This window comes from Hylaeus anthracinus, unplaced genomic scaffold (assembly GCF_026225885.1).
Source record: "Hylaeus anthracinus isolate JK02 unplaced genomic scaffold, UHH_iyHylAnth1.0_haploid 4, whole genome shotgun sequence".
NCBI classification, from domain to species: Eukaryota; Metazoa; Arthropoda; class Insecta; order Hymenoptera; family Colletidae; genus Hylaeus; species Hylaeus anthracinus.
In genome coordinates, this window is record NW_026535289.1 from 5,444,973 (window position 1) to 5,470,511 (window position 25,539).

At 37.1% G+C, this 25,539-nt stretch overlaps 2 protein-coding genes across 2 annotated transcripts in view; one reads left to right on the plus strand and one right to left on the minus strand.

The window, feature by feature from the left end:
• Positions 1-25,539, plus strand: part of LOC128894551 (breast cancer anti-estrogen resistance protein 1) — a 157,111-nt gene that overhangs the window by 103,489 nt on the left and 28,083 nt on the right. The window contains exon 3 of the mRNA XM_054156370.1: positions 1,761-1,910. Within this exon, the coding sequence (XP_054012345.1) occupies positions 1,761-1,910 (150 nt within the window). The remainder of the gene's footprint in view (positions 1-1,760; positions 1,911-25,539) is intronic.
• LOC128894569 (protein TSSC4) overlaps positions 1-25,539 on the minus strand; it is an 81,434-nt gene that overhangs the window by 23,637 nt on the left and 32,258 nt on the right. The gene's annotated exons all lie outside the window — the stretch shown is intronic.

Consider the following 25,539-nt stretch of genomic DNA (forward strand, 5'->3'; position numbering starts at 1 on the left):
GAATCTACAATCCATAGTCTACCATCTATAGAATCTACAATCCATAGAATCTACAATCCATAGTCTACCATCTATAGAATCTACAATCTATGGAACCTATAATTAATAAAATCTATAAATAATCTGTTGGCTCTATAATCCACGGAATATATATTCTGTAATCTATAGCAAAATGTGCCTTTTTCCAAATCATTAATTCTGTCAAATCCCCCCTACTCCGTTTCATATTAGTTCGAACCTAATCGACCAGAAACTCCCAACGAACGTTGATAATACCGCGTGGGGGTTGTAACAGCGTCCCAACCTGTCCGCGCGATACGACTGTATCGAACGAGAGTGGGACAACTGTACTCATCGTAAAATAAATCGTCCGCGGTCCCCATTACTCTCGATAAATCGAAGATCGTTCAAAGTCGTCCCGTTTCGATCGCCTTAACTCGCGGGACACGTCATCGACTTCGAATCGATTTGTCTCGCGCGAAAATTAACGGCAGATGCGCCCACGCCACGTAACGGGTGTCCGAATGGACAACGATCGAACCGTAGACACGGGATCTCCTTTCTCCGTACGGTAGTCAATAGAATTCGTAATGGAACCGGGGTTTGTCCCGACGCATTGTCGTTTTCGAACGACTTTATGCCCCGGCAAATGAACAGTTTTGTAGAGCTGGGTACACAGAACGCCGTCTGCTCGGTGTTTCGAAAATGAACCCTCGTTTGTTCGTTGTTTGCGCACATGTCTGCCTACGTGTACGTTTACGATGCTCGTGGAATCGGTGAAGGCTTCGTTGTTTGGAAATTTGTGACAATTCAAACTTTTCGTGGTTGACAGCGGCGAACCGACATGTCTGGAGGACTTTTTCGCGATTTTGAAATTAATCATTCACTTTATTAGTCGAATGTACACGGTGAGTCACATTTATTCTGTAAACTGCTGACTCGAAACTTACATGATTCACATCTTGAGCAGAGTGTCAGGATCGATATTATCGTAAAAGCGGAAGGTCGGTGAATGTATGCGTTTGAGTCGAAGCGTGAAGTGGGCGTATGCATTCTCAAGTGAGACTGGTAGTTACATTAGTTCCTGATTAGGTGTCACTAGAATCTCGAGGGAAGTGTACATATTCTCCAAGTTCACACTTTCACTCCATATACAATATAACTTACTAATGAATGCTTACCGTTACTAATCTGATTAATGAATGCGTAATGGTTTCGATTCACATTCGCCAGTGAAAGTGTACTTTCACTGTTATTAATAAATGTTATTTAGCTTGAATTCTCTTAACGAGAAACAAACTTTGAAATTAACGTTCTCGAAAATGAAGCCGTGAATGAGAAAATGTTAAACTAAATTTTTATCTTATTTCTCTTACTCATTTCTAAAGTCAGTTAATTATTAACACATTTTTCTTTAGTCACTGTTGTAAAAATAAAGTTTCTCATCGGATTTCTATTTCACCGCCTTATACTACATTTTCTGATAATAATTTTTTTTTGGACGATAGCATTACTAAATAATAAATGATTAAAATAAGAAGATACCGAGTCGTTAATTTGAAATGTAATCATGATGCTGTAGTTAAATAAAAATAAATGAGAAGCTTCTCAGATTTAACCCAGACCTAATTTTTGATTGATTTTATATTTAAGTAGATTTCAAACGAACCGAGGGGAACATGACAGAGGTTGTCCTAGGGTTAACGCGCTATATTTCTCCTTGTTAGGCTATTACTATTCACATTTCTTCTTCTGTTCAGGGCATCTGTCCAGGAAATCGATTGAGACTTCTGGTTGGCCAATATGATACGGGGGGTTGTTTGGTTGGCAGCAGGGCTGACCTAACCATTTCTGAAGACGGTATACAGAGGCATGGAAAACGGCGTAGCTGGCACGTTCAACCGAACAGGGTGAGTTATTTGTGAAACGATCCTATTATTAAATTCATGGGGCGCCGAACGTTTCCGCTGAAAACGTATTTCGTCCACTTTCTGCGAGCGTTACAAATATTTTTTTCGCCAATGACACGTGGTACTTCTGCCAACTTATTTTGTAGAACCTTAAATTTTGCCAGAAGTATACCACACAAGATAAATTTGTTTAATTTCTTTCTTTTAGATAACTCTAGAATTCTTTACCAGTTCAATTTTGATGAAATTGTTTAATTCCTTTCTGAATTATTCTTTTCTGATAATGAATAAAGATATGGTTTGGACAATTAAGAAGGTAACAGCCAGACTAATACTCTAGACAATTTCTACTGTGATTTAATTTTGTTTACAGACTATCGGAAACTACGTAAACATTTATTGTGATATTTATTTTGGTAACTTCATCGAAACTCAAGTTTTTCATTCGAATTCATTTTGTTGACACTTAAATTTCATAATTAATTTGCATTGGTCTTCGGTGAAAAGGATAGTAACCCATATATGGGTGATGTGGTGAAATGCAACATTTTCTCCTTTCATTTTGTTCAATATTCTGAAGCAGTTACAAAAGTAACGATTACGATTGCTACCATTTATTCTTGCAAAAGCTATAAATTAAAAAAAAAATAAAAGAACTATTTAAGATACACTATGAGATGTATATTAATAACTGAGTGACTTTATAAAGAAGTTTGAAGTATATCGGTCTTGACCGGGTTGATAATCAACTATATCCTTGTAATTGAAATAAGGAAACGCAAACTCGATAGTCAACTGAAATAATTTTTTCTTATAATGTCCCTAAAAATTGTGGCAAAATCATGGTTAATAATCAAGTGACTTTAAGAAGTTTGAAATAGGTACATGAATTAAATTTACGAGCTCGGTAATCAACAATATCCTTCTAATTAGAGGCAGGAGATGCAAATTAATTAAGCACTCAAAATAACTCTGTTACAATAATTGTCCCAAGAAGTTCCAATAAAATCGAAGTCTCAAAGAAGTTCGAAGGATGGAATCATGTTCACTATCTCGGTAGTCAATTATACCTTTGTAATCAGAGTTCAAAATCACTGTTCCCTAATCAAGTGATTTCATAAAAAAAGTTTGAAATACACGATTCAACTTAATTACCTCGGTATCACACTTTCAGTATGAATTCAAACACACGAACATCCCCTACACTACCCTCCACTTTCACAATACCTCGAAGACGATCCTAATCTAAACACGTACCTACCATTCGATAGTATCGAAATCCACTTCCCACAAAGAATTTAAAGAATGATTCAGCTGCGTCTCGCGCGTCCCACCGTAGGAAACCTTCCCGTCATCCCACGGTTAAACAACCGCCGATACAAAAAGAGTAACGAAGTACCGAGATTAATCGAACCTGCGCCCGATGGTTAATTCAAGCGAGTTACGATTGAAGCGCAGTTTGGACAAGACCAATCGATCGGGCACGCGGTAGTCGTTTCACTATACATATTGTCGTTGCTGACAGATGCTGAGCGACGCCGATGGCAGACGCGCGGCCAAGAGGAGTCTGGCGAACGAATTGGTAGTCAGCTGATTTTGACAGATCCCGTTTCAACGTTGGTTAACGGGGGGTTTATGGGGAGCACAATGGAACCGCTGCCGCAGACGACGCCATTGTGAGCCCGTGCCGCGTTTCGCGCATAAAGTCGATCGATGGGCCAGGGTGTGCAGGGGAGGGGGAGAGGTTAGGGGTGGACTTGGTGAATTTCCACGTCTTTTCAGATCGCGAAATAAATTAATACGCCAAGGCAGCTGCCGTACATAGCCGATAAAATACGTCCTCGTGGGACAATGGTGGCTGACACCGCGATAACAGACCGACTCGAGGCGAGATCGTTCGATGGAGTATTTAAGTGAGCATTCGGGGATATCGTGGACAGATATTTTGGTACGAGTCTCGACGCGTCGATATCATGCGTGCGTGATGGGGATTTTTAGAAAGGAAGTGGAGGAATCGATTCTGGAGGTGGCGGAGGAAATAAATTTAAATAGTGTTTGTGAATTTGAAAGGGGTTACAAAAATAAGGGAGGAACTGTGAGATTATGTATTGTATTAATTAAACCCTTGTTCTATCTCCCGGTTACTCGAGCTATAATAAACAGGAAGGTAGGAAGCCCGGATAAAGTACCACGAGTCAGGCTCGTGCTTATTGTTTATGGGCCAAATTCCTTACCAGGAGTCCTGATCGTGGTTGTAGGCCAACAACCAAAAGGTTAATGATATAAGGAGGGACAGCTCGTTGCGAATAAATTGAGTTTGGTAAAACTAGAGAAGATGAGAAGTAAAGGTGAAAATATTATTTTAAGACCGACACCACGATATCGTCTCATTACGAGTGAAGGAGTTCCATGAAATATAGAATAAAAATGTTTTAATATACTTGAAATTTATAAGAAAATGATGATAGTTTATAATACTGTCGCTGTCGCTCCATTCCTTGTGTAAATTAATGATTTACCTATACTAAAGTGACTGCGATTTATGTTTAACGATTTTAATCTTCCCTGTAAAATTTCTTAATTTTACAAGACGAAAATTAATGGAAAAATGGAAGCAATCGTAATCGTTATTTTTGTAACTGCATCTGAATATTGAACAAAATTAAAGAGGAAAATATTGCATTTCTCCTACAATGCATTTCACCACATCGCCCATATATGGGTCACTATCCTTTTCATTGAAGACCAATGCAAATTAATTATGAAATTTAAGTGTAAAAAAAAATGAATTCGAATGAAAAACTTGAGTAAATATTAAATATTCTCATCAGATTTTTGTCCTAATACCTCAATCTCTATTTTTTACCAATTCTTTTCCAAAAATAGTAGTACCGATAAATAATTCATCTCGTGCTTGGTAAGTTCAAACCCAAAACAGCTTACTATGGTTAAATAAGAAAAAATGTCGAGAAAGTCTACGACTGATATACAATATTCCTCCGTGTATTACACGAAACACTTCGTCAACGTTTTCGTCGTGAAACGTCGATTCATAATTCAGCAGAAATGATCGAAACGGACGTTAAATACGCCGCGCTAAATATGCGACAACTCGTATGATTAATGCTCCATATTTTCGTTACGTGTCGTGCAACATCTGTTGCGTATTTCATAATGAAGATCGCGAAACGGTCGCTGGCGCCGAATGTCGATTTACATTGGTCGTGCTTGCGTTACATATTAACAACGTTTCGCGAATTTATGCGTGGATAATTTTACGCTTTAATCCGTTACATATATATTCTCACGGTTATTAATTATGATACTCGTACAATAGCTTTAATTTAAATCGATAAAAGTCGCAGACATTATTGATCGGGTTTTATTATCATGGATATCGTGTCGTAAACAATATATCGAAATATTAAAAACACGATCAAGACGTTTTGTTTTTATAATGTTTTGATATGTATTTTAGGTCCCCGTTGGGTTAATAATATTTTGTTAATAGTATTTATAAAATTGGCAGAATGTAGTCTTGGGAAGATATTGCTAAATTGTTAATTCAATTATTATGAAACAGAGTATGTCTTCAAAACGAGAAATTAACAAGCACGCGTTCGTTAAAAATTCTGGCACAATACATCAAGAGCTAAAATTCGCCCAGCTCAGGATCATACTCCCACGTAAAAATTAACATTCAATATTTCTTATAAAAGCTTATTTGCACCCTGTAAAAGTTAATTAAATTATATCAATCGAAACATCTCTAAAATATTATTTAAAAATTTATTAAATCCAAGTGTTACAATTTTGAAACCCCGTATAACCACAGATTTATTTTTTTTTTTTAAACTTGTATTATAAAGTACTTGAATGTTTTTACTAAAACTACGGTTATTAACGATTGGATTGTAAACGCCCAGAATTAATTTCCATACCTGATATTTAACCCAGCGAGTAATATTTTTCGATTACGTCATTCCCTCGCATTTACATTGCGTTTTTCAAACCGCTGAATGTCTGACTGGGATCCTCGAAGGCTCTATCCGACTGGTCCGACAGCCATAACTCAGCCCAGTGTTCTTTTATGCGGCGTACATTTCGGAGTAAAGAGAAGAGAGGATGGAAAGTAGAATGAAACAAAAGGGAGACGTATTCACGGGGAAGCATTTGTTATTCAAATCGCTATACAAATAGCTACACGGCGAATGTCAAAAGTAGCGTGCAATGTCAGTAATCAAAATCACCGAGTGCTTTAAAATGTAAGTATACAAATCGCAAATCGAATGCAACGATCATCTTAATAACTGTATTTTGAGAGAGTGTCATTTTTGGACGTTTTGGACGTACGAGGCTGACAATTATACTAAATCTAAAACATTCAACCGAAATATTAAATCGGAAATATTTCATTGATAGGTTCTTGCAACCGTGGAAAATTGAATGCAATAGTGGTTACTAATCGGTAGACTGCGGATATTTATGCAAATTTATATTTGTATGGATTGATATAAATAATTGAGATTTAAATGAAAGTATGTTTTATAAAATGTATATCATTGTTGATATTTTATATATTTTTGAATTTCTGCATTCTCATCCCTTATAATTACATAAATATCAACAGTCTCTACGAATCAACGTTGAAATGAAAAATCTTGAGAATTCGTAGATAGTTCTTGTTAAGCAATATTGCTTTGGGGACAAACAATTCTTTTACCACACCTGAAAAATTTATTTATTTTTGCAATTAATATCAATCTCCAACGAGAAATGGTAGCTGAAAGTCTGTTGCGGTGATTCTAACATGCACTTCCCTTAAATTCAATTCTGAAATAGACTTCATTTTAAATGAAAAGAGTTTTAAATTAAAAGAGATTCCCAAAACGTCTGACAATGTACCCAGAAATCCTCTTTCGAGGAGTGGAATTAATTTCCCATGACACGTTCCTCCAAGGAAACAGATAAACAAAATAACGAGAGAAATGAGGGGAAGGATGTTTGAAGATACTTAGACCCAAAGAGCGAGAGAAACAAACCGAGTAAAAAGAAGTTGGCTAGAATAAGCGAAGATGCTCGTAAAAAGAGCCTGGTAGGAAGAGACAGCGTGATTTTCAGACGGTGATAAAAGGAGGGACACGAAGAGTTTCTTGGAAGGAAGGAAGTCAATAGAGATAGATATAGAAAACAAGAGAGAAAGTCCGAGATGGAGTCGCAGCCTGGATATACGTACACGCGATGAAACGCGTCCGCCCTTCTTTGAGTTAAACCGCCCTCCACATACCATTGAGATGACTCCGGGGACCCCACTTTGTGTTCCCCGCGCGCTGGAACGTGTGCGGGTGTTTCTTCGCACGATCGCGGCGCAACATCAAAAGTGTGACTCGGGAAGAGCCTGCGGCGATGCCGAGAACGTACAAATTTCGAACGGATAACCTTTGGACTGGCTCGTTTCTGAGAGGTTTCTGGTAAATCAGCACATTCGGAGAATCGCGATTGCATATGAAATAGGACAACGAAATAGTACTTGCAAATTGATTATCCGTGGGTTGCACTATTGCTTTGAAATCATGAATGATATACAAGGGAATTTCGTTGGACCCTTTGAACTCAGCTTTGAATTCATTTTCTATTTGAATTCGATTCGCTTCACTTTTAGAAATTAATTGTATTAAATTAGGGTTGGCTGTGGATCAAAGGTCGAGAGAAGAAGAGATAATTTTTGAGACTCTATTCCCGTCAGAAACATATTTACACTAACTGAAATCATGTATGATATACAAGGGTATTTCGTTGGACCCTTTGAACTCAGCTTTGAACTCTATTTCTATTTGAATTCGATTCGCTTCACTTTTAGAAATTAATTGTATTAAATTAGGGTTGGCTGTAGATCAAAGGTCGAGAGAAGAAGAGATAATTTTTGAGACTCTATTCCCGTCAGGAATATATCTACACTAACTCTTGGAACTGTTAATTCGAGACGAGCCTCGTAGTTATTTCAGAAAAGTATCTCATCTAAAACTGAACAGTCGTGTTTAAACCACAGCTATCATATCTCCTTAAATAGCAATCATCGTTCTCGAGCAAGTGACAGGAATAACAGCATCGGTGTACCTCTAATTTAAATTATAGAGCTAAAGTAGAGACCAAGGATGCTGTTTTGAAGTAAAGAAGATCTGAAGTTACTTTATTGACAAGAAATCTCATTTAAAATCTAGTGACGTAGTCGATTCATAGAATAGGATAGCCATCATGTCTGCGTAAACAGCAATCATCGTTCTCGAGCGAGTGACACAAGTAAAATCATTGCTACACCTCTAATTTCAATTCCAAAGTCATAATAAAGATAAGTTAGAATCCTAGGATACTCTACTAAATAACAATCCTCGTTTTCAAGCAAATGACAGAAATAAAATCATCCCTGGACTCCTGATTTGGCTTCCAGAGTTATATATATTATAATTAGAGTTATAAATATTAGGTTGTCCCAAAAGTTTCTTCCGTGATTTGCATTCAGTTATTTCGTGTGGCACTGTTCATATAAATAGACAACCTAATTTCTTAGATGCTAATATTGTAACAGAAATGGAGCGAAATGAATCGTGCGCAATTCAATAATATAACATTAGACATAAAATATTATGTATGTATTACTTATTACTGAAATGGAATAAACTTTTAGGACAACCTAATACATCTAAATCACAATAATGTCCACCTAAATCATCGTTCTCAAGCAAATGACAGGAATAAAAGTATCCCTGGACCCCTGATTTGGCTTCCAAAGTTATAGTAAATACATCTAAATCACAATAATGTCCACCTGAATCCTCGTTCTCGAGCGAGTGACACAAATAAAATCATTGCTGCACCTCTAATTTGAATTCCAAAGTCACAATAAACGTAAAAGTTAGGATCCTAGGATGCTCTACTAAATTACAATCCTCGTTTTCAAGCAGAATACAGGACGAAAAGCATCCCTGTACCCCTAATTTGCCTTCCAGAGTTATAGTAAATACATCTAGACCTCAATAACATTCACCTAAATAGCAATCATCGTTCTATAACTAAGTGACAGGAATAAAATCATCCCTGTACCCAGAGATGGGCAAAACCCTAGGCTTCGAATAAATCTGAAGTTTGCCGATGTGTTTATCTCGTTTGTTCCTCTGGGAAATGTTCGAAAGAGGAAAAGAGACAAACATATCGGCAGACTTCAGATTTATTCGAATCCTAAGGTTTTCTCTATCACTGCCTGCACCCCTAATTTGGCTTCCAGAGTCATAATAAATGCATCCAGGTCCCCCATGATGACACCTCGAGGCGCGCGAGACCTAACATTACCTATATTTACGCGAATATCGAGGGTCGAATCGAGGACCGAGAACCGTTCACTTCGGAACGACGTGCAAACGAGAGGGAAAGAGAAATGAAAGAAAGAGGAGTCAAGGCAGAAGTGGCGTCGGAGAGTGGATATTGTCTGGACTTACAGACATATAAGGACACCGGTGGTCTTTGCGCGGTGAGCGAGACAAGGGAAGCTCCATGTAGGGTATCCTGCAGGATCGGCTTCTCGTAAATCGTTCCGAGGGTGCAACGGTATGCTACCGCGAAAAAACGAACATCCAAAGGGCCCGGTAGATTCTATTTCTACGCGGACCTTTTGATACGCGTCGTTCACCGAACGTTCAAAGCTACGACCAGCCCAATTCCAGAGCTACGACGCTTCGGAAAAAGCGTCGAGCTTCGCGAATGTACCTTTTTATGGTGGACGGGATATTTTATAAGCCAAGGGTGGCTTTTATGGGCACTTGATAGAAACCCGACGTTTATAACATCTTTTTGTCTTGTATTAGTATTTGTGTTGTTTTTGTACTTTTTATGGGAATTGAAAAGTTAAAGTCTAATACTGTATTTCAATTTGAAGAGAAATGTTGGAAACTAAATATGTTTCTGGGGATTGAGGATTTAAAGTAGAGTGTTGTATTTAAATTTTAAAAGAAATGCTGGAAATTAAATATCAGGTTGTCCCGAAAGTTTCTTTCGCGAGTTGTACTCATATTATTTTATGGTCGTATTTATATAAATAGACAATCTAATTTCATAGATATTCATGTTGTAACAGTAATGGGGCAAAATGAATCGTGCACAATTTAGTAATGTAACATAAAATGTAAAATATTGTGCATGTATTACATATTAATAAAGCGAAAGAAACTTTTGGGACAACCTAATACTTCTTTCTGGAAATTGAAGGAATTGATTAATTCTGAAATTATTTAAATTTAAAGGGAAATGTGTGGCAATGAAATATTTTTATAAGTAACCATTAATTGCACATGCACCATTCCACTTATATATATATAAAAAACATCATTCTACAAATACAGTACACTTTAAACTATCCATCTTTTCGCTTTGCCATTTCCCTCTGAATTTACTAATAACGAAGTTACAGCTTGTAACAACCTGTAGATGCATTGCAATAGAAATCAGGTTGGGGACTTAGATAGTTGATACTTTAATGTATAAAAAGAACGAGTAAGTACCATCTGTTTAAAGGACAAGAGTTACAAATAATCGAGTATAAAATCTCATGATTAATTTCCACATCTAACAAATAATAAATCATTATCTGGAACAAAAAAATCTGGATTTACCACACGCTGTCTTCTCAACCACTTTTCAAAGACTTCATTTCGGAGCAGTTTGACCACCTACTCCCCTAAAACTGGTCCAATCTCAATCCGAAGACGATCAGATCGCTCGACGAAGAGGCCGACTTCAAAAGGAGGCTCCAAGTTTCGCGAAGCCGCGGCAAGAAACGAAACAAAAATAATACCGCTAGGTCCGTTTCGCCGCGCGACCCACGGGGCACCTGCTCGTACCTTGAATCTCGTGTAATTCCGTCGTGACGAGGCGATTTCGAGGAAGCTGGTTCCGCGTAACGTTGACCCTAACGCCGACGGCAATCGTATTTCTGTCGACGTCCAACGCACATGCCCGCATGTGCGACGTGTTCGTCTGGATACACCAGTCCATGAAGAGAGATCGTGCCCCGTGCAAAAAGCATGGCCTTACCCAGAGAGTAACAAGAAGATATCTCGAGGAAATGCCGGAGGAACAGACTCACGAATCGATCTTCCTCTCTCCCTTTCCTGCGTTCCTTTGCAGAGAAGCCAAGTTTCTTCCCGGCTTCCCCACTTTTCAACGATTTCATTGCAATTTCGTTTATTTTTATCGAGCGCAATAGCAGGAAGGACTGGGGTCGATTGAAACAAGTAAAGTAACTTAAAAATGGTTAGTGGTAAGGATAGGTCGTAGAGGAGATCGAGGACCAAACCTCGTTTGGACGTTTTCGTGTCCAAACCTGTCGCTATGTATCTAACTATATTGTATTGTATTATGCTAGAATATTCTGTATTATACTGTATTGTGCTAGAATATTCTGTATTATACTGTATAATACTACATTCGACTATGTTATGATATGGAGTATTATGTGTCGTGCTGCATTCTGCTGTAACACGATATATTAGACAGTATTATTTAAGGATTCGAGGATTCGGGACGTTTTTATTTGGGCATATGGCTTTTTCAACGATTTTATTGCAATTTCGTTTATTTTTATCGAGTGCAATAGCAGGAAGGACTGGGGTCGATTGAAACAAATAAAGTAACTTAAAAATGTTTAGTGATAAGTAGACTGCGGATCTTTATAGGGAATTTGAATGCGCAAGAAACTACAAAATGCAAACAATATGCAAGAATATAAAAAATATTGAGAGTAAAGCTCATATTATAATATTTGCAGAGTAAAATAAATTCCTATTTAGGTTCAATTTTTGTAGGTATGTTTGCCAAGATTTTATTTTGCCTAAATATCCGCAGTCTAGTGATAAGAATAGGTCGTAGAGGGGATCGAGGACCAGTTTTCGTGTCCAAACCTGTCGCTATGTATCTAACTGTGTTATATCGTATTATGCTAAAATGCTCTGTATTGTACTGTATCATGCTAGAATATTCTGTATTATACTGTATAGTATCATGCTATATTAGACTGTGTTGTGATGTGTAGTATTATGCTGCATTCTGGTGTAATACCATGTATTAGGCAGTATTATCTGAGGATTCGAGGACTCGGAACGTTTTCATTTGGATTTATTGCTTTTTCAACGCGAAAATTACGTTCCCTAATCTGAACGGATAGATAAGCCATTACTGATTTTATTTATTCTTATTAATACCGTTTTTTACGGACTATAAGACGCGCCATAATTTTTAAGCAGTTTAAAAGAAAAATAACATTTTTATTATTAGATTGCCTCTTCGTCGTTCTCTTCGTGTATAGGATGGTCTTCACTGCCATAGAGAGCGTTACTTATGCCGCACTTCTTGAAAGATTTAATAATAATGTCTTCTCTTACTCTAGACTACAACTGTTTTATCCACTGGCACACTTGTTTGATTTCAAGTCGTTTTAAAGCTTCCTTCGGCACGAGTTCATGTCGTATTACATCCACCGTTCATTTGTTTCATTCCTCTCTCATCATTAAATCAAACATTGGGCATTTTTATATTAATTTCAAATATGAAACGCACCTACATTTTGGAGGTAATTTTTCGAAGAAAAAAATGCGTCTTATATTCCATAAAATACGGTAATTCAAAACTGTTGACTACGAACAGGTGGCTATGAATCAAACTCAGTCGATTCTAGAATGTTAACACCGAAACGTCCAGTTACGACATGTTCTGTGTTCATAAAGTCTCCGCACTCGCTTCGTTATTATTATTATTTCGCTTTCTTTTCTTTCGTAATAGCCCAAGCAACTGCAACTTTCCTACTATGCCACGAGCCATCAAAATTAAAACTAAAATTGTTTACGTCTACTTTAAATCATCTAATTTAAATCTACGTGCTCCTTTCCCTGGTCGAAAATTCGAGTACAGGAGTAGACATCCAGGGACAGCTGTAACATCGTGCCCGGTCGAGTATAACGATGGAGACGCAAGAAGAGAAACAGGAGTATTCACGACGTAGGCGAAAGTGGCTTCGTGCTCCGGCGACGTTAAATAGAATAACCAGATCGTGGCTGGTTTGGCTCCCTCGGTCAGTAACAACCAGTAACGTACGCTAACTTTGCGCATTAAATTCACTTTCGAGCAACAACGCGTCCGCCGGCGTTATTTCATCGGCGAACTCTCGTCTCGAGCTTCTGTCGTAAACGGGCCCGTTACGGGGGCCAAAGGTGGACGAAATTACGGGTTTCACGGTTAACGAGCCCTCATCGAGTCGATGCAAAGCATTTAACAACCCGGAAAGCTCGATTTACGGGGCCCCGAATTCTTCTACTTGGTCAAATAAAATGTTCCTCCTCATGGTTTGAAAAGCTTTGAAGATTCAGGGTATGCAATTGATTCGAATCTTTGCGCTTGCTTCTATAGTCCCTGGAAGGGAAGGTTTTACGAGTTAATATTGCAATCAATAGACTGAAACGTTTGCAGACGAGGATTGCACTGGAATTTTCGTTCGGGAGGATATTAGAATTAAAAAGTTCTTTATTTAATGACTTTATTGTTTTTAACCGACTTCGAAAAGAAGAAGGTTACTCAATTCGACATATGTATATATATATTTTTTTTTTGTGTATCTTCTTGCATAATTTTTTGAGGGATGGATGGATTACTATAAACGATGGTTCACTCACTTCCATCTTAGATAATTTAATATATTACTAAACTAGAAGGTCGCTTTATGGGGCCCCGAATTTTTCTACTTGGCCAAATAAAATGTTCCTCCTCATGGTTTGAAAAGCTTTGAAGATTCAGGGTATGCAATTAGTACGAATCTTTGCGCTTGCTCCTATAGTCCCTGGAAGGGAAGGTTTTACGAGTTAATATTGCAATCAATAGACTGAAACGTTTGCAGACGAGGATTGCACTGGAATTTTCGTTCGGGAGGATATTAGAATTAGAAGGTTCATAATTTAATGATTTTATTGTTTTTATGTATCTTCTTTCATAATTTTTTGAGGGATGAATGGATTACTATAAAACGATGGTTTATTCACTTTTATCTTACAATTAGATAATTTAATATATTATTAAAAAGTGCTCGTGCTTTGAACTTTGAATAATGTGACTCCGAGATAGAGTGATCACCGTGGAATACTCGCGTTGCTGAAAAAATTATGGTAAAAATAACGTATCGGTGTAAAGTGAGAATAATTATATATATATTTAAAAGAGCAAACAGTGGATGGAAGTATAAAAGATATTCTGGCTAACTAACAGTCATAAAAAGGCCAGTAAGGGCGAAAATAATCAGAATTTTCAGAAACATATGAAATTCTTAACTTACTAAAAACACTTGTAGAGAAACTACAACGCCGTAACTTTGTTAATTTAACATATTTTTAAATACAAAACTTGTGAAACATCCACTAAGATACGTTCTTTCTTACTAAAACGCTGGTATCGCGCTGATTGTTTGACTGAAAATGATAATTTATAACAAATACGCCTACTAGTAGTTGTTTTAACGAGTTGACTGCCAAACGACTGTTTTCGTGATCGTCAGTTATTACACTTTCATAAAGAAAAGGTTATTTTCATTTCAAAATGTATTGTTAAGTACAATTGTCACTGGCTCTCCAACTATTAAGTAGCGTCAACATGGAAATCACGAGATGCAAAGAGCAATGTCGTCGAAATTATTTTTCAACATTTCAATGAAAAACCTGATTAATTCCTTCGATCTTTCCTTCTTAAAAAATTCTCCAAATCCATGCGCTCCTCATAATTCGCCCCACGAATTCACCTCACCGTTTCGGTGACATTAAAATGTCCAAGCAGCCCGAAAAAGTGCGTCTAACCAGAATCCGCGTGATCCCCAAAAATCCCAACTCACCTCGCCACTAATTATTCCCAGTGTTCCATCTTTTGTTCCCCAGTTGAACGTAAAAAAGAATTCATCGAGAATTTTCCATTCCCCCGTGCATTTGAATCGCTAGGAGGGTGGCGGGGGAGGGAGGAGACGAGGAGTCTTCCGATCCAGCCGGAAGTGTCGCGCTGTTCCCCGACACGGTTGACGATTTTCGTCGCGACATTCAATCGAGATTTTTCCTTCCGTTAACAAGAACGGCTGCGTGCAGAAACGGATTCGTCGTCGCCCACGGGGTGGCGAGATTTTCGAACCGTCACTGCCCTGGGGCGAACTGAAAATGGCATGGAAAAAGGAACAGAGTAGAAGAATATCCGTAGACAGGAGGGAAGATGGCGAAAGCTAACAAGGAGAAGACGGGGAGTTGTCTGAGAAAATTTTAATTGAGATGGAAATAGAAAATTAATTGTTGGAAATATTAGATTGTCCGAAAAGTTTCTTCCGTGACTTGCACTCAATTATTTTGTGTGGCGGTGTTTATATTGTTAGAATAATGCTCGAATTCCGCGCCTCCTTCTATGTACTTCCTGTACCTGTTGCAACGTGAACGCTCCATGCACCATTGTGCCGTTTAGTATGTAACGTATATGTATATAGTGTTGTATATCCTATTATTCTTTGAATATATATTTGTTATAAGTGTAATGCAGACTGTTTAACTTTCCACGATACCCTGGCAAAACCATCAACATATATAAATAGACAACCTAATTTCTTAGATGTTAACGTTGTAACAGTAATGAAGCAAAAAATGAATTGTATGCAATTGTATAATGTAACATTAAACATAAAATATTCTGTATGTATTACTTATTAATAAAATGAAAGAAACTTTTGGTACAACTTAATAATTGATTTCTAATCATTGATAAACGTTATTATAATGGCTATATTCAGATTATTTGGTTAACTTGTTTATTTCAAATTTAGTTTGACAACGTTAGGTAGACCTATGCAAAAATTTCTTACAAATAAACTTTTTGAAGAAAACATTTCGTTCATTGCAAATTATTGTAGAGATTTCTTAAAATAAATTCTTTGCATATTATTTTGAAGATTATTTCTTTTACTGAATTTAAAATAAAAAAATAACGAAATAATTCGTTATTTGAAATACAATAACTATTCTTTCAAATGAATTTATATTATTTTTATTTTCAAATATCTGTATTGAAAATGACGGTCCAAAATAGACTACTTCAAATAATTATTTCATGTTTTCATTTTATACTTTTCCAATAACACAAGTTACATAAATGTCCACAATGAAACAGACGAATTTCACTTATAATAGAATACCTATGCTAAATCTGATATTTCCATCAATTATTATTTTATTTCTATTCCAATTTAAATTTACCCGTGTCCGAATGATTCGCAGGTATGAAGACAATAATAAAATAAATTAACGTGCCATTTGAAATATTATTTCAAATAATATAACTTCAAAAGTGACCAGATCTCGTGCTAAAAAAATAATAATGAAATAAAATAGCGTGTTATTTGACGTAACATTTCGAATATCATTTCAAAAGTAGTAAGGTCCGGTACGAAAATAATAATGAAATAAAATAGCGCGTCATTTCGCGTAATATTTCGAATAATATCATTGGAAAAGTAGTCAGGTCTGGTACGAAAATAATAATAAAATAAAATAACGTTCCATTTGATGTAACATTTCAAATAATATCATTTCAAAAGTGTCCACGTCCGACAAGAAAATAATAATGAAACGAAATAACGAGCTAATAATTAATAATATTTCAAATAATATGATCTCAAAAGTGTCCACGTCCAACACGGTAATAATAACGAAATAACGTGTTAATAAAATATAAAATAGTGCGTCACTTCGCGTAATATTTCGAATAATATCATTGGAAAAGTGGCCACGTCTGGACGGGAGTCGCGTGGGCGTGGGCAGAGAGGTCTTTAACGGGCCAGTATCAATGAACTGCGAAACTTGTTCGCGTGGGATTATCTACACGCTAGTAGCGCGATCCACGACGCCTCGTGCCGAGGATCGTAATGAATCGCCGAGCGGAATGGCGGAGGAAACCAGAAGAAAAATGGAATTTTACCCGCGGAATCGAGTTTGACGGTCGTTTGGGCCAGAGCTGTTCTCCGAGTAGTCCCTGGAAAAACGAGCTGAGATTTACTCGATTCGAATGTCCGCAGGGCGATCTACTCGAACTCAGACCTCTCCACGGTTTTATCGGGTAATCGAGTCGAAGCGGAACGTTTCTCTTCTAATAAAGTGTCCACTCTGTGTGTCGTTCCTCGCACATGTCGCGTTATTTTGTCGTGAATTTGTCCACAAAATGTATTCGACTGGGATTTGGCAAATCAGGAAGGAATACTTGGAAAGGTGCCTTTGATTCTTTATGAAAGTGAAGGGGATGATTAATCAACACGTTGGTTGGTCCCTCCACGTCAGCCAGAAATGGGTGGCAGGATTTTTCATTAAGGAACTATAAGAAATTGATTACGAAGGTGAGACGATAATGAAAATAAATCTGCCGAATGAAAATATGAATAAATCTATGAGAACGTGCACAAATGGAAAAATATAGAATATATCAACAATAATGTACGCGTTATTTCGTACAGAAGATAAGGCACATTTTCATTCGAGTTTCAATTCTTATTCTGTATCTGTAAAAATATTAATTTGCATAAACATCTACAGTCTACTCATCGTCAATTACTCTTCACCTAATCTCCAAACTAGAACTCGCACAGAAACTAGCATTCCGTGCCAACAAAAGTAAATCCTTTCCTTCTTCCAACACTTCAGTCTTCAGATTAAAGAAGCTCTTTATACGATTCCGTAATTTGCAATTCGAACGAAAGAAACGGAAGAAACAAGTTATCGTTCACGATGAAGTAAAAGCTGTCGGCTGCACCTGTTCCATTTTTCTTCGGTCACTGTGGGATTTCCACGTTCGCCTGTGTGCTCGTAAAAGTTCAAGAGACTAGCGTGGGTGACTTCGTCGCGGAAACGCGTAGGATCGGTCGCTGGTAAGGTCCGTCGAACGTGCACCGATCGCGTATCGTGCTATCTCGCGGCGTTACGTCATTTCGCATATTTAAGTGACCAGACGCGAATTAACGGGAAGGATTGTATAGTAACAGGTAGCGTTCGCGTATAAACACTTTCCCCTCTGGTTAGAAGTTTCGCGTTTTGCCAGACATTTTGTACTTTTGTCGATTCCATTCATAAATTGAATAGTGAAAGTATGACTCCTCGTGGGATAAAAGTAAGCGAGTAAAGATACTGAAAAGGCAATTTCTCCTTTTTTTCTTAGTGTATAAATGTTAATAAGTAGACTGCGGATCTTTATGCAAAACAAAATCTTCGCGAATGTGCCTACAAGAATTGAACCTAAATAAGAATTTATTTTATTTTGCAACTATTATAACATGAACTTTACTTTCAATATTTTTTATATTCTTGCATATTGTTTGCATTTTGTAGGTTCTTGCACATTCAAATTTCCTATAAATGCATAAAGATCCGCAGTCTATCAATAAGTATAGTAGCAGAGATCTCATGTTGGTATATCAAATCTTGTATCACTTCCCTTTCATTTTTCTTTCATTTTGTTTTCATTTAAGAGTGATTTGGTCAACAATGATAACAAATCAAATCGTCTCAAAACTCTGAAAACTTAAAATTTACATGTTAATACACATCTGTGTAAAATATGAGTTCAATTTATCGTTTGATTTTCTAGATATGATCACTCGAATTTCTCGATTTTTCGTCGCATTTAACAGGAGGCTTATGGTAGCCAACGGTAGAGAAAGAATTTTGTATGATACTTTTGAATGTAAAACGGAACAAATTGAAAGCAAAAATGAATGGAAAGTAAATTAACAAGTGCAGAGTAACATATTTAAACTTCGACAAACTTGCCCGTTTACTATCAGAACGCTATACGTTAGAAAATTTTTCACAAAATGGCGAGCAAATATTTCTGTTTAATCTAGAGTTACAAATAATTAAATGTGAAGATAGAGAATTCATTTCTACACCCAATAATAATAAGTGAAATATGTGGGCTACTGAACTTCATGTACAGGATACATCGTAATGTCCATCAGGTTGAGACTTAGATTCTGAATATAGATTCATTATAATGAAAATCAGATTGAGAACTTGGAATGTTTGATACTTTGAAGTAACAAAATGGCGTACAAATATTTGTACTTAAGCCACAGTTATAAAAGATTGAACATAAAGTGCGCAGAATTACTTTCTACGCCTAATACTATTTGAACTTATTTGATCTCGTCAATGGTAATACTTAAGCGCGATGATAATCGATGAAGGTCGTAACGGATGTCCTCGAGTCATGAAGGCACCGAAGTGGATGTCGATCGAGGATCTCGATAAGAGATTTTACGAGGTAGCTCGCCATCATGATTTTTGTCGTCGCGAAACGCTGCGTTTGCCGCCGCCGGCCACGCGATAATTACTGCGAAAATATGGCGTTGCCTGTTTATGATGAAGCAGCCTTCCATTCTATCGATCGCTGGGGAAAATGATTAAACCGCGGTAGGCGATGGGGAATTTTTCACGGGGATGGAATACCAGCGCGGAAGCGATGAACGATGGTCTTTTCATTACGTCGTTACTCTTTTCGCTGATGGCTCGTTAAGACGCCATCTTTTTGGAGGTTCGTTAGCCCTCCGAATCTTATGGTTTCTTTTGGAAAAGAAGAGGAAATTCTATTCAAATTTTTTGGTCTTTCTTTTTGTCAGGTATGTGTTAACTTTATGGTGCCTGAATTTTATTTTATCGTTTTGAAGGAATATTGTTTATCGGTAAGGACCACCTTTATATATAGTACACTAGTATATACAAAACACGAGAAACGAATTTTATCCTTTCTTATGGAAAAGAATTTCCTTTTTGTTTCTATTTCTCAATCTTTCTTTTTGTCAAGTATGTCTTAGTAGTATGGTGCATGAATTGTATTTGATCGTTTGGGAGGAATATTGTTTATTGGTTATTTGTATGCTCGCAGATTAATTAATACTCCTACGAAAAACTGATACATAGTATACCACTCTATATAAAGCACAATAACAAATATACTTCATCTTTGTTTCATTATCACAAATTTATTTACATGTAATACAAACTTCACGCGATGGCCTAAGACTTTTGCACAGTACTACAAACGTACACACAAGTACGTGTCGACATCCCCCAGAACGTTAAAGAAATTTAGAAAAAAAAAAGAGATACCTATCCTAAATCTAATTACAACTCTTCCCAGTAAAAAATTAAAAATAATTTGTGGAACGATCTAATCAAATCTGGAGACCTCTTTTCGTTTGAAATCGCCTACTGTTTAGAAAGTGAAATATTCCTTTCTCTCGAGCACGGCAAACAATCCATATGGAAATTCCATTTTACTGTGATACGTTGGCGTTTACGTTAGCAACAGCTGGCTTTACGTTACTTAAGTAGTTCTTACGGAATATCTGACCGCATCTAACTTGCACGCTTTCCGGATCCGAACGCCTAGAAGGCAAATCACGAGTATGCTAACGCTCGCTTCTTACGGAATTCCCGCACGATACTTAAAACTTCGAAACTTCCCCCGAGCTACGTGTTCCAGGCCCATAAAAAGATGGTCTTACCGGTCGTTGCTCACTTTACTAATTTCGATCTCGTAAAATGCAAATCGCTCGGGATTTTACACGGTCGACGACGAAAGAATTACGAGGACACCGTCGGGGCATTAATCTCGCGTTCAAAAAGTTCGCGTAGAAAACGACAGGGACAAAGTTTGATAGATTGAGAAGGTTGGATACTATCGCGTGGTAGATACGAGTTGAAATTTTATCTTTGAAACGACGCAAATTGCGGAGGATCTTTCGAAGTTACGCGAAGAGTAATGAATCTTAATGTGTGTTTGCACGAACGTAAAACAGGGTGGTTTTAACCAAACTTTTAATTTGTTTCGTGGGTCTTCGTACGTTTCTTTGGTTGGAGTATCAATTAATTTTGTGGATGCATACTTTCTTTTTTGAAGGAGAAAATTAAACTTGCAGTTCATGGTATATAAATCGATTCATTAGCTTGGATATAGCAATCTTTTAATGTACTTAGAATTAAATTAAATGTTATGTATAGATATATATTTTTTGGACATTTATACATTCAGAAATTAATTAATTCAATTAAACTTTGTTCCTTCTTGCGTCTTTTTGGAAAAGAATTTGATGGTGTCTGAGAATATTTCCTCGTAAACTGTAATATATATATTTTCCACAAACTTCAGTGGAACTCTTATATATTATTTCCAAGGACCTAAAGTATCATTTCATAGAGAGGACAAATGTGCGATGTCCTAAATCACTAGGTAAAGACAAAGTAAAAGATATACAATGTTCTCATAAAAATAAAAGTATTATGTATGGACATTAATTTTCTGCCTTTGTAAAGTTAATTTACCATTTAATTATAAATAAAGACCATACAAGTTGTAATCTTTCCTCATTCGTTATTATGTTGATACTTTAATGTAACAAACAAAAAAAAATAGTAGAAAAATCATTTCTTATTCTTATTCCTCTAATAGATTTCAAAGTGTACTTGACAATTCGTCGTAGAAATTATTTTTCTATTTTTTTTTTTTTTTTTTTTTGTTACATTAAAGTATCAACATAATAACGAATGAGGAAAGATTACAACTTGTATAGCCTTTATTTATATGGTAAATGGTAAATTAACTTTACAAAGACAAAAAATCAATGTCCATACATAATACTTCTATTTTTATGAGAATGTATATAGAACATTGAAGGTTGGTAATTTGACCTAACAAAATAGCTAGTAAATATTTCCACATAGACTAACAGATGATTGATTACAAAGGAACGGAATTAATTTCTACCCCTAATACAATCCCCCATAAAAAAACAAAAAAAACACCACTTGATCTACAGTAAAAATCCAAAAACCAAGAGATTAATGCCTCCGAGGTCCAATTCATTGTTCGCCGTCCATACAATAGCCCTTGCGTACCTGTAGGTCCTTATCGCCCCCAACGACCGAGCCCCATTCCCTTACTTAAATTCACCTGGCCACTGTATCATCCCCTACAAGCGTATCACCGCCTAACAGACAGGCGAGTGGCACTCAGCCCCTAAACAATGGCTGTGTCAAATTCAGCCCTCTCCGTTCGCGCGTATATTCCAGCGCAACCCTTAGCCGCGCCGAGAAAAATCCTTATCATTCCCTGAGACACGGACCCGAAGGTCCTGCTTTGCGCAGGAGGCAGAGAGCCTCCTTCCGCGTTTCCATGGTGACCGTCTTTCTATCTCCTCTGTTTCTCTTATCCTACCCCTCTCGCTCGCCCCCTCCCCCCGCCTTCCCGCCCCTCTGCGTTTCACCTCGTTCCTTCTCCTTTCTCTGTCCACCTGTCCCTCGACGCCAGCACCTGTCTCTCTCCTCCCGTTCGACGCTTCATCCCTTTCGCTCCACGACTTCGTATCAATCCCCTTTCTCTCTCCAGACCATCGGGGCACTACGCCTTTCACGGTTAGCGCCGCGACGCTGGTATCGACCGACGCCACCCTCCTCCCTTCACCGCTCCTGCGTGCCAGGCCATCCATCCACCCCCGTTTTTCGCTCCCGGTGCCTCGTACCGCGCCGCCACCCCCGACCGACCCCCCTACTACGCGCTCACTACTATAGTACTATTCGATTCATACCCGGGAAAGAACGCGATAGTGGAATCGCGTGCTGCTTTAATTCACGAAACCAACCACCATTATGTCGCACGGTAGCTCTCATCTTTCGGGTACCGCGACCCCTCTAATGGGCGCCCCTTTCCGTATCGCGTAATGCCGCACATTGTGTTGCACCGTCTCGCAGAGGAAGTGTTCGGTTGTTGGCATTTCTGGAGCGTGGAATTTTTCGGGGACGGTTTGTTAGCGAATTTCGGCGGAGTATCGTTGTTCGAGGGTTTCTTTGGGAAGGGGTTGAAGGGAATGAAGATGTTTCTTTGCGAGATAAGGTAAATTGGATAGATTGTAATTTGGTTAAGCTTGTAGTAGACTTGTAGCGTTAGACGAGTAGCGCGTAAGGGGACAGAGTTAAAAATGAGAAGGATCTCGTAGATTAAATAGATTATATATAATAGATTATAATAGAGTATAATGGATTAAATAGGTAGATAGATAGATTAAATAGATAGATAGAAGGATAGATCCGTGGCAAATTCGTAGGATTTATATTCTAGCAGTTCTATTTTGATTGTGGAGGGTTTGTGAGTTCGATGGTTTCCTAGAGCTTTGTATTGGATATGTTAGATTGTATTTGTTTTCGTGACTGGGATCTTAGATCCATGCTAGATTCGTAGGCTTCACATTCTTCGAGTTTATTAGAGAATCTGGTGAGAAATTTTGTGATTTGGAAAATTTTTGGGAGGTGTTGAGGAGCCTAAAAATGTTTCCTTGTGTAATTTGATTGGAATTGTAATGTGTAAGGCCACAGAGTAAAATATTGGGAAGACCTGTAGATTCGTAGGATCTACATTCTAGTAGTCCTATGTTTATTTTGGAGGGTTTGTTTGTTCGATGGTTTCTTGGAGCTCGTAATAATTATGTTAGATTTTATTTGTTGTAGATGTAGTTGTTGAGATGTAGATTAGTTTTGGTGATTGTACGTGCATTTATTTTGAAGTTTGTCCATACATGAGGCGAGTTGAACGTCACTTGTTCGTCACAATCAATGATTATTATATAATAAAATTGTCAACCGTTATTCTGTGATTGGAATGTGAAGAGAATTTAATTATCTGAGTAAGCTAAAAAAATATCAATTTTGTATATTCTATATAGAGTCTGATTTCTTTATCAAACTGTGTACCTGCACATTCAATTGATACTATAAATGATAATGCAACAAAAGTACAGGATCAGCCAGAAAGACCTTGATGATTACCAAATGCTTATTATGGTTGTGCTTTTAAATAAAAATTTTAATTAATTATAGAAATGGTTCGGTACGTCCATTATATCCAACTCAATTAATAATTCTAATGTAATTCTAATATAAATCTATATAGCTATGATATGATATAATTCTAGTATATCCATTGATTAAACTCAATTAATAATTCCAATGCAATTCTAATATAATCATAACGTAATTATTGTTCAAGTTGAATGTACTGGCTAATTTTGTCCACGTCATCATCGTTCTATCCAACATCGACACAATTAAGGCATAAACTACCCCATCCTCCCTACTTTTGTCGCTAGTATAACACCATATTCAATTCATACCCTGAAAGGTCATGATAGTGGAATTGCGTGCGGCTTCAATTCACGAAACCAAGCCGCATTATTATGCCCCGTGGTCATTTTCATCTTTCGGACACCGCAACCCCTTCGTGTCGTGCGTATCCGGTAATCAACTCGCCATCTTCACGCGTGGAAATTGTTAATTAAGCCACCCAGTAACTGGACGTAAATAAGTGGCGTTATCCGAATGGGCTAACAGTGGGGTTCACCTTACTGCAATGCACTATCCTATTGTAGGCTGGCGGCCATTACGGTTGTAGGATTGAGGAAGAGAGATAGAGATAGAGAGAAATTCGCCGATGGCCAGATTGACCTAATTGGTTGACTTACTTAGGGATACCAGAATATACGTGCATATACAAAATATACGTAGTATTACATAGCGACTCGAAGTATTCCTTTGCTAGGAATTCCTTCATGGTTCGTCCTTGGTTACTTCGTGTACAGTAGTGAGCATAGAAATTTAAGTTCCTTCAAAATATCAATGTAAAAAAATTGATAATATGCTACAGGAAAATAATTTAGTTTAGCTGCCATATTTGTAATGTATACTATTGTAATATAAAATTGTACGTTGAATGTTTGTTGATTTGTAAAATGATAATTGATACAGTAGCTTGAAAGAAATATTTTCTTAAGCCTGCAAAGTATTGATCTTACATTGTAATAACTAGACTGCGGATCTTTATGCGAAATTATATCTTTGCGAATGTGCCTACAAAAATTGAACCTAAATAGGAATTTATTTTATTTTCTGAAAATATTATATTGATTTTATTTTCTGAAAATATTATAACATGAATCTTACTTTCAATCTTTTTTATATTCTTGCATATTGATTGCATTTTGTAGTCTCTTGCACGTTCAAATTTCCTATAAATGCATAAAGATCCGCAGTCTAGTAATAACAAATATACGTGCAAGATTCATTTTTTTAATTTGAGTTTAGATTATATAAATATTTATCGTTGAAGTGATTAAGAATTTCACTATTTCAGTGAAGTAAAAGATATCGATCTTGTATATCCCATATAGAGCCTACTATTCTGGTCAAACTATGAATTATTACAACGAAAATATAAAATCTCCAGCCCTGTCACAACTAAATAGGCTTCATTTCATGTGAAGGATGGGTCGTTATAACCAACAATAATCCATTGTTATCCCTTTCCATTTTTTGTTTCAATAAAATCTTCGTTTCGGGTGCTTCTTTGAGCACAAAGTTATCCCGTTTTATCCCTCGACCAGTTACCATTTTTGCACAATGGAAAATAAAATTGTTACTCGACCTCTTCTGATCTATTTCATTCCACTCTTGTTATCCGTCAGTTCCCTTTGGGTCCGATTTTA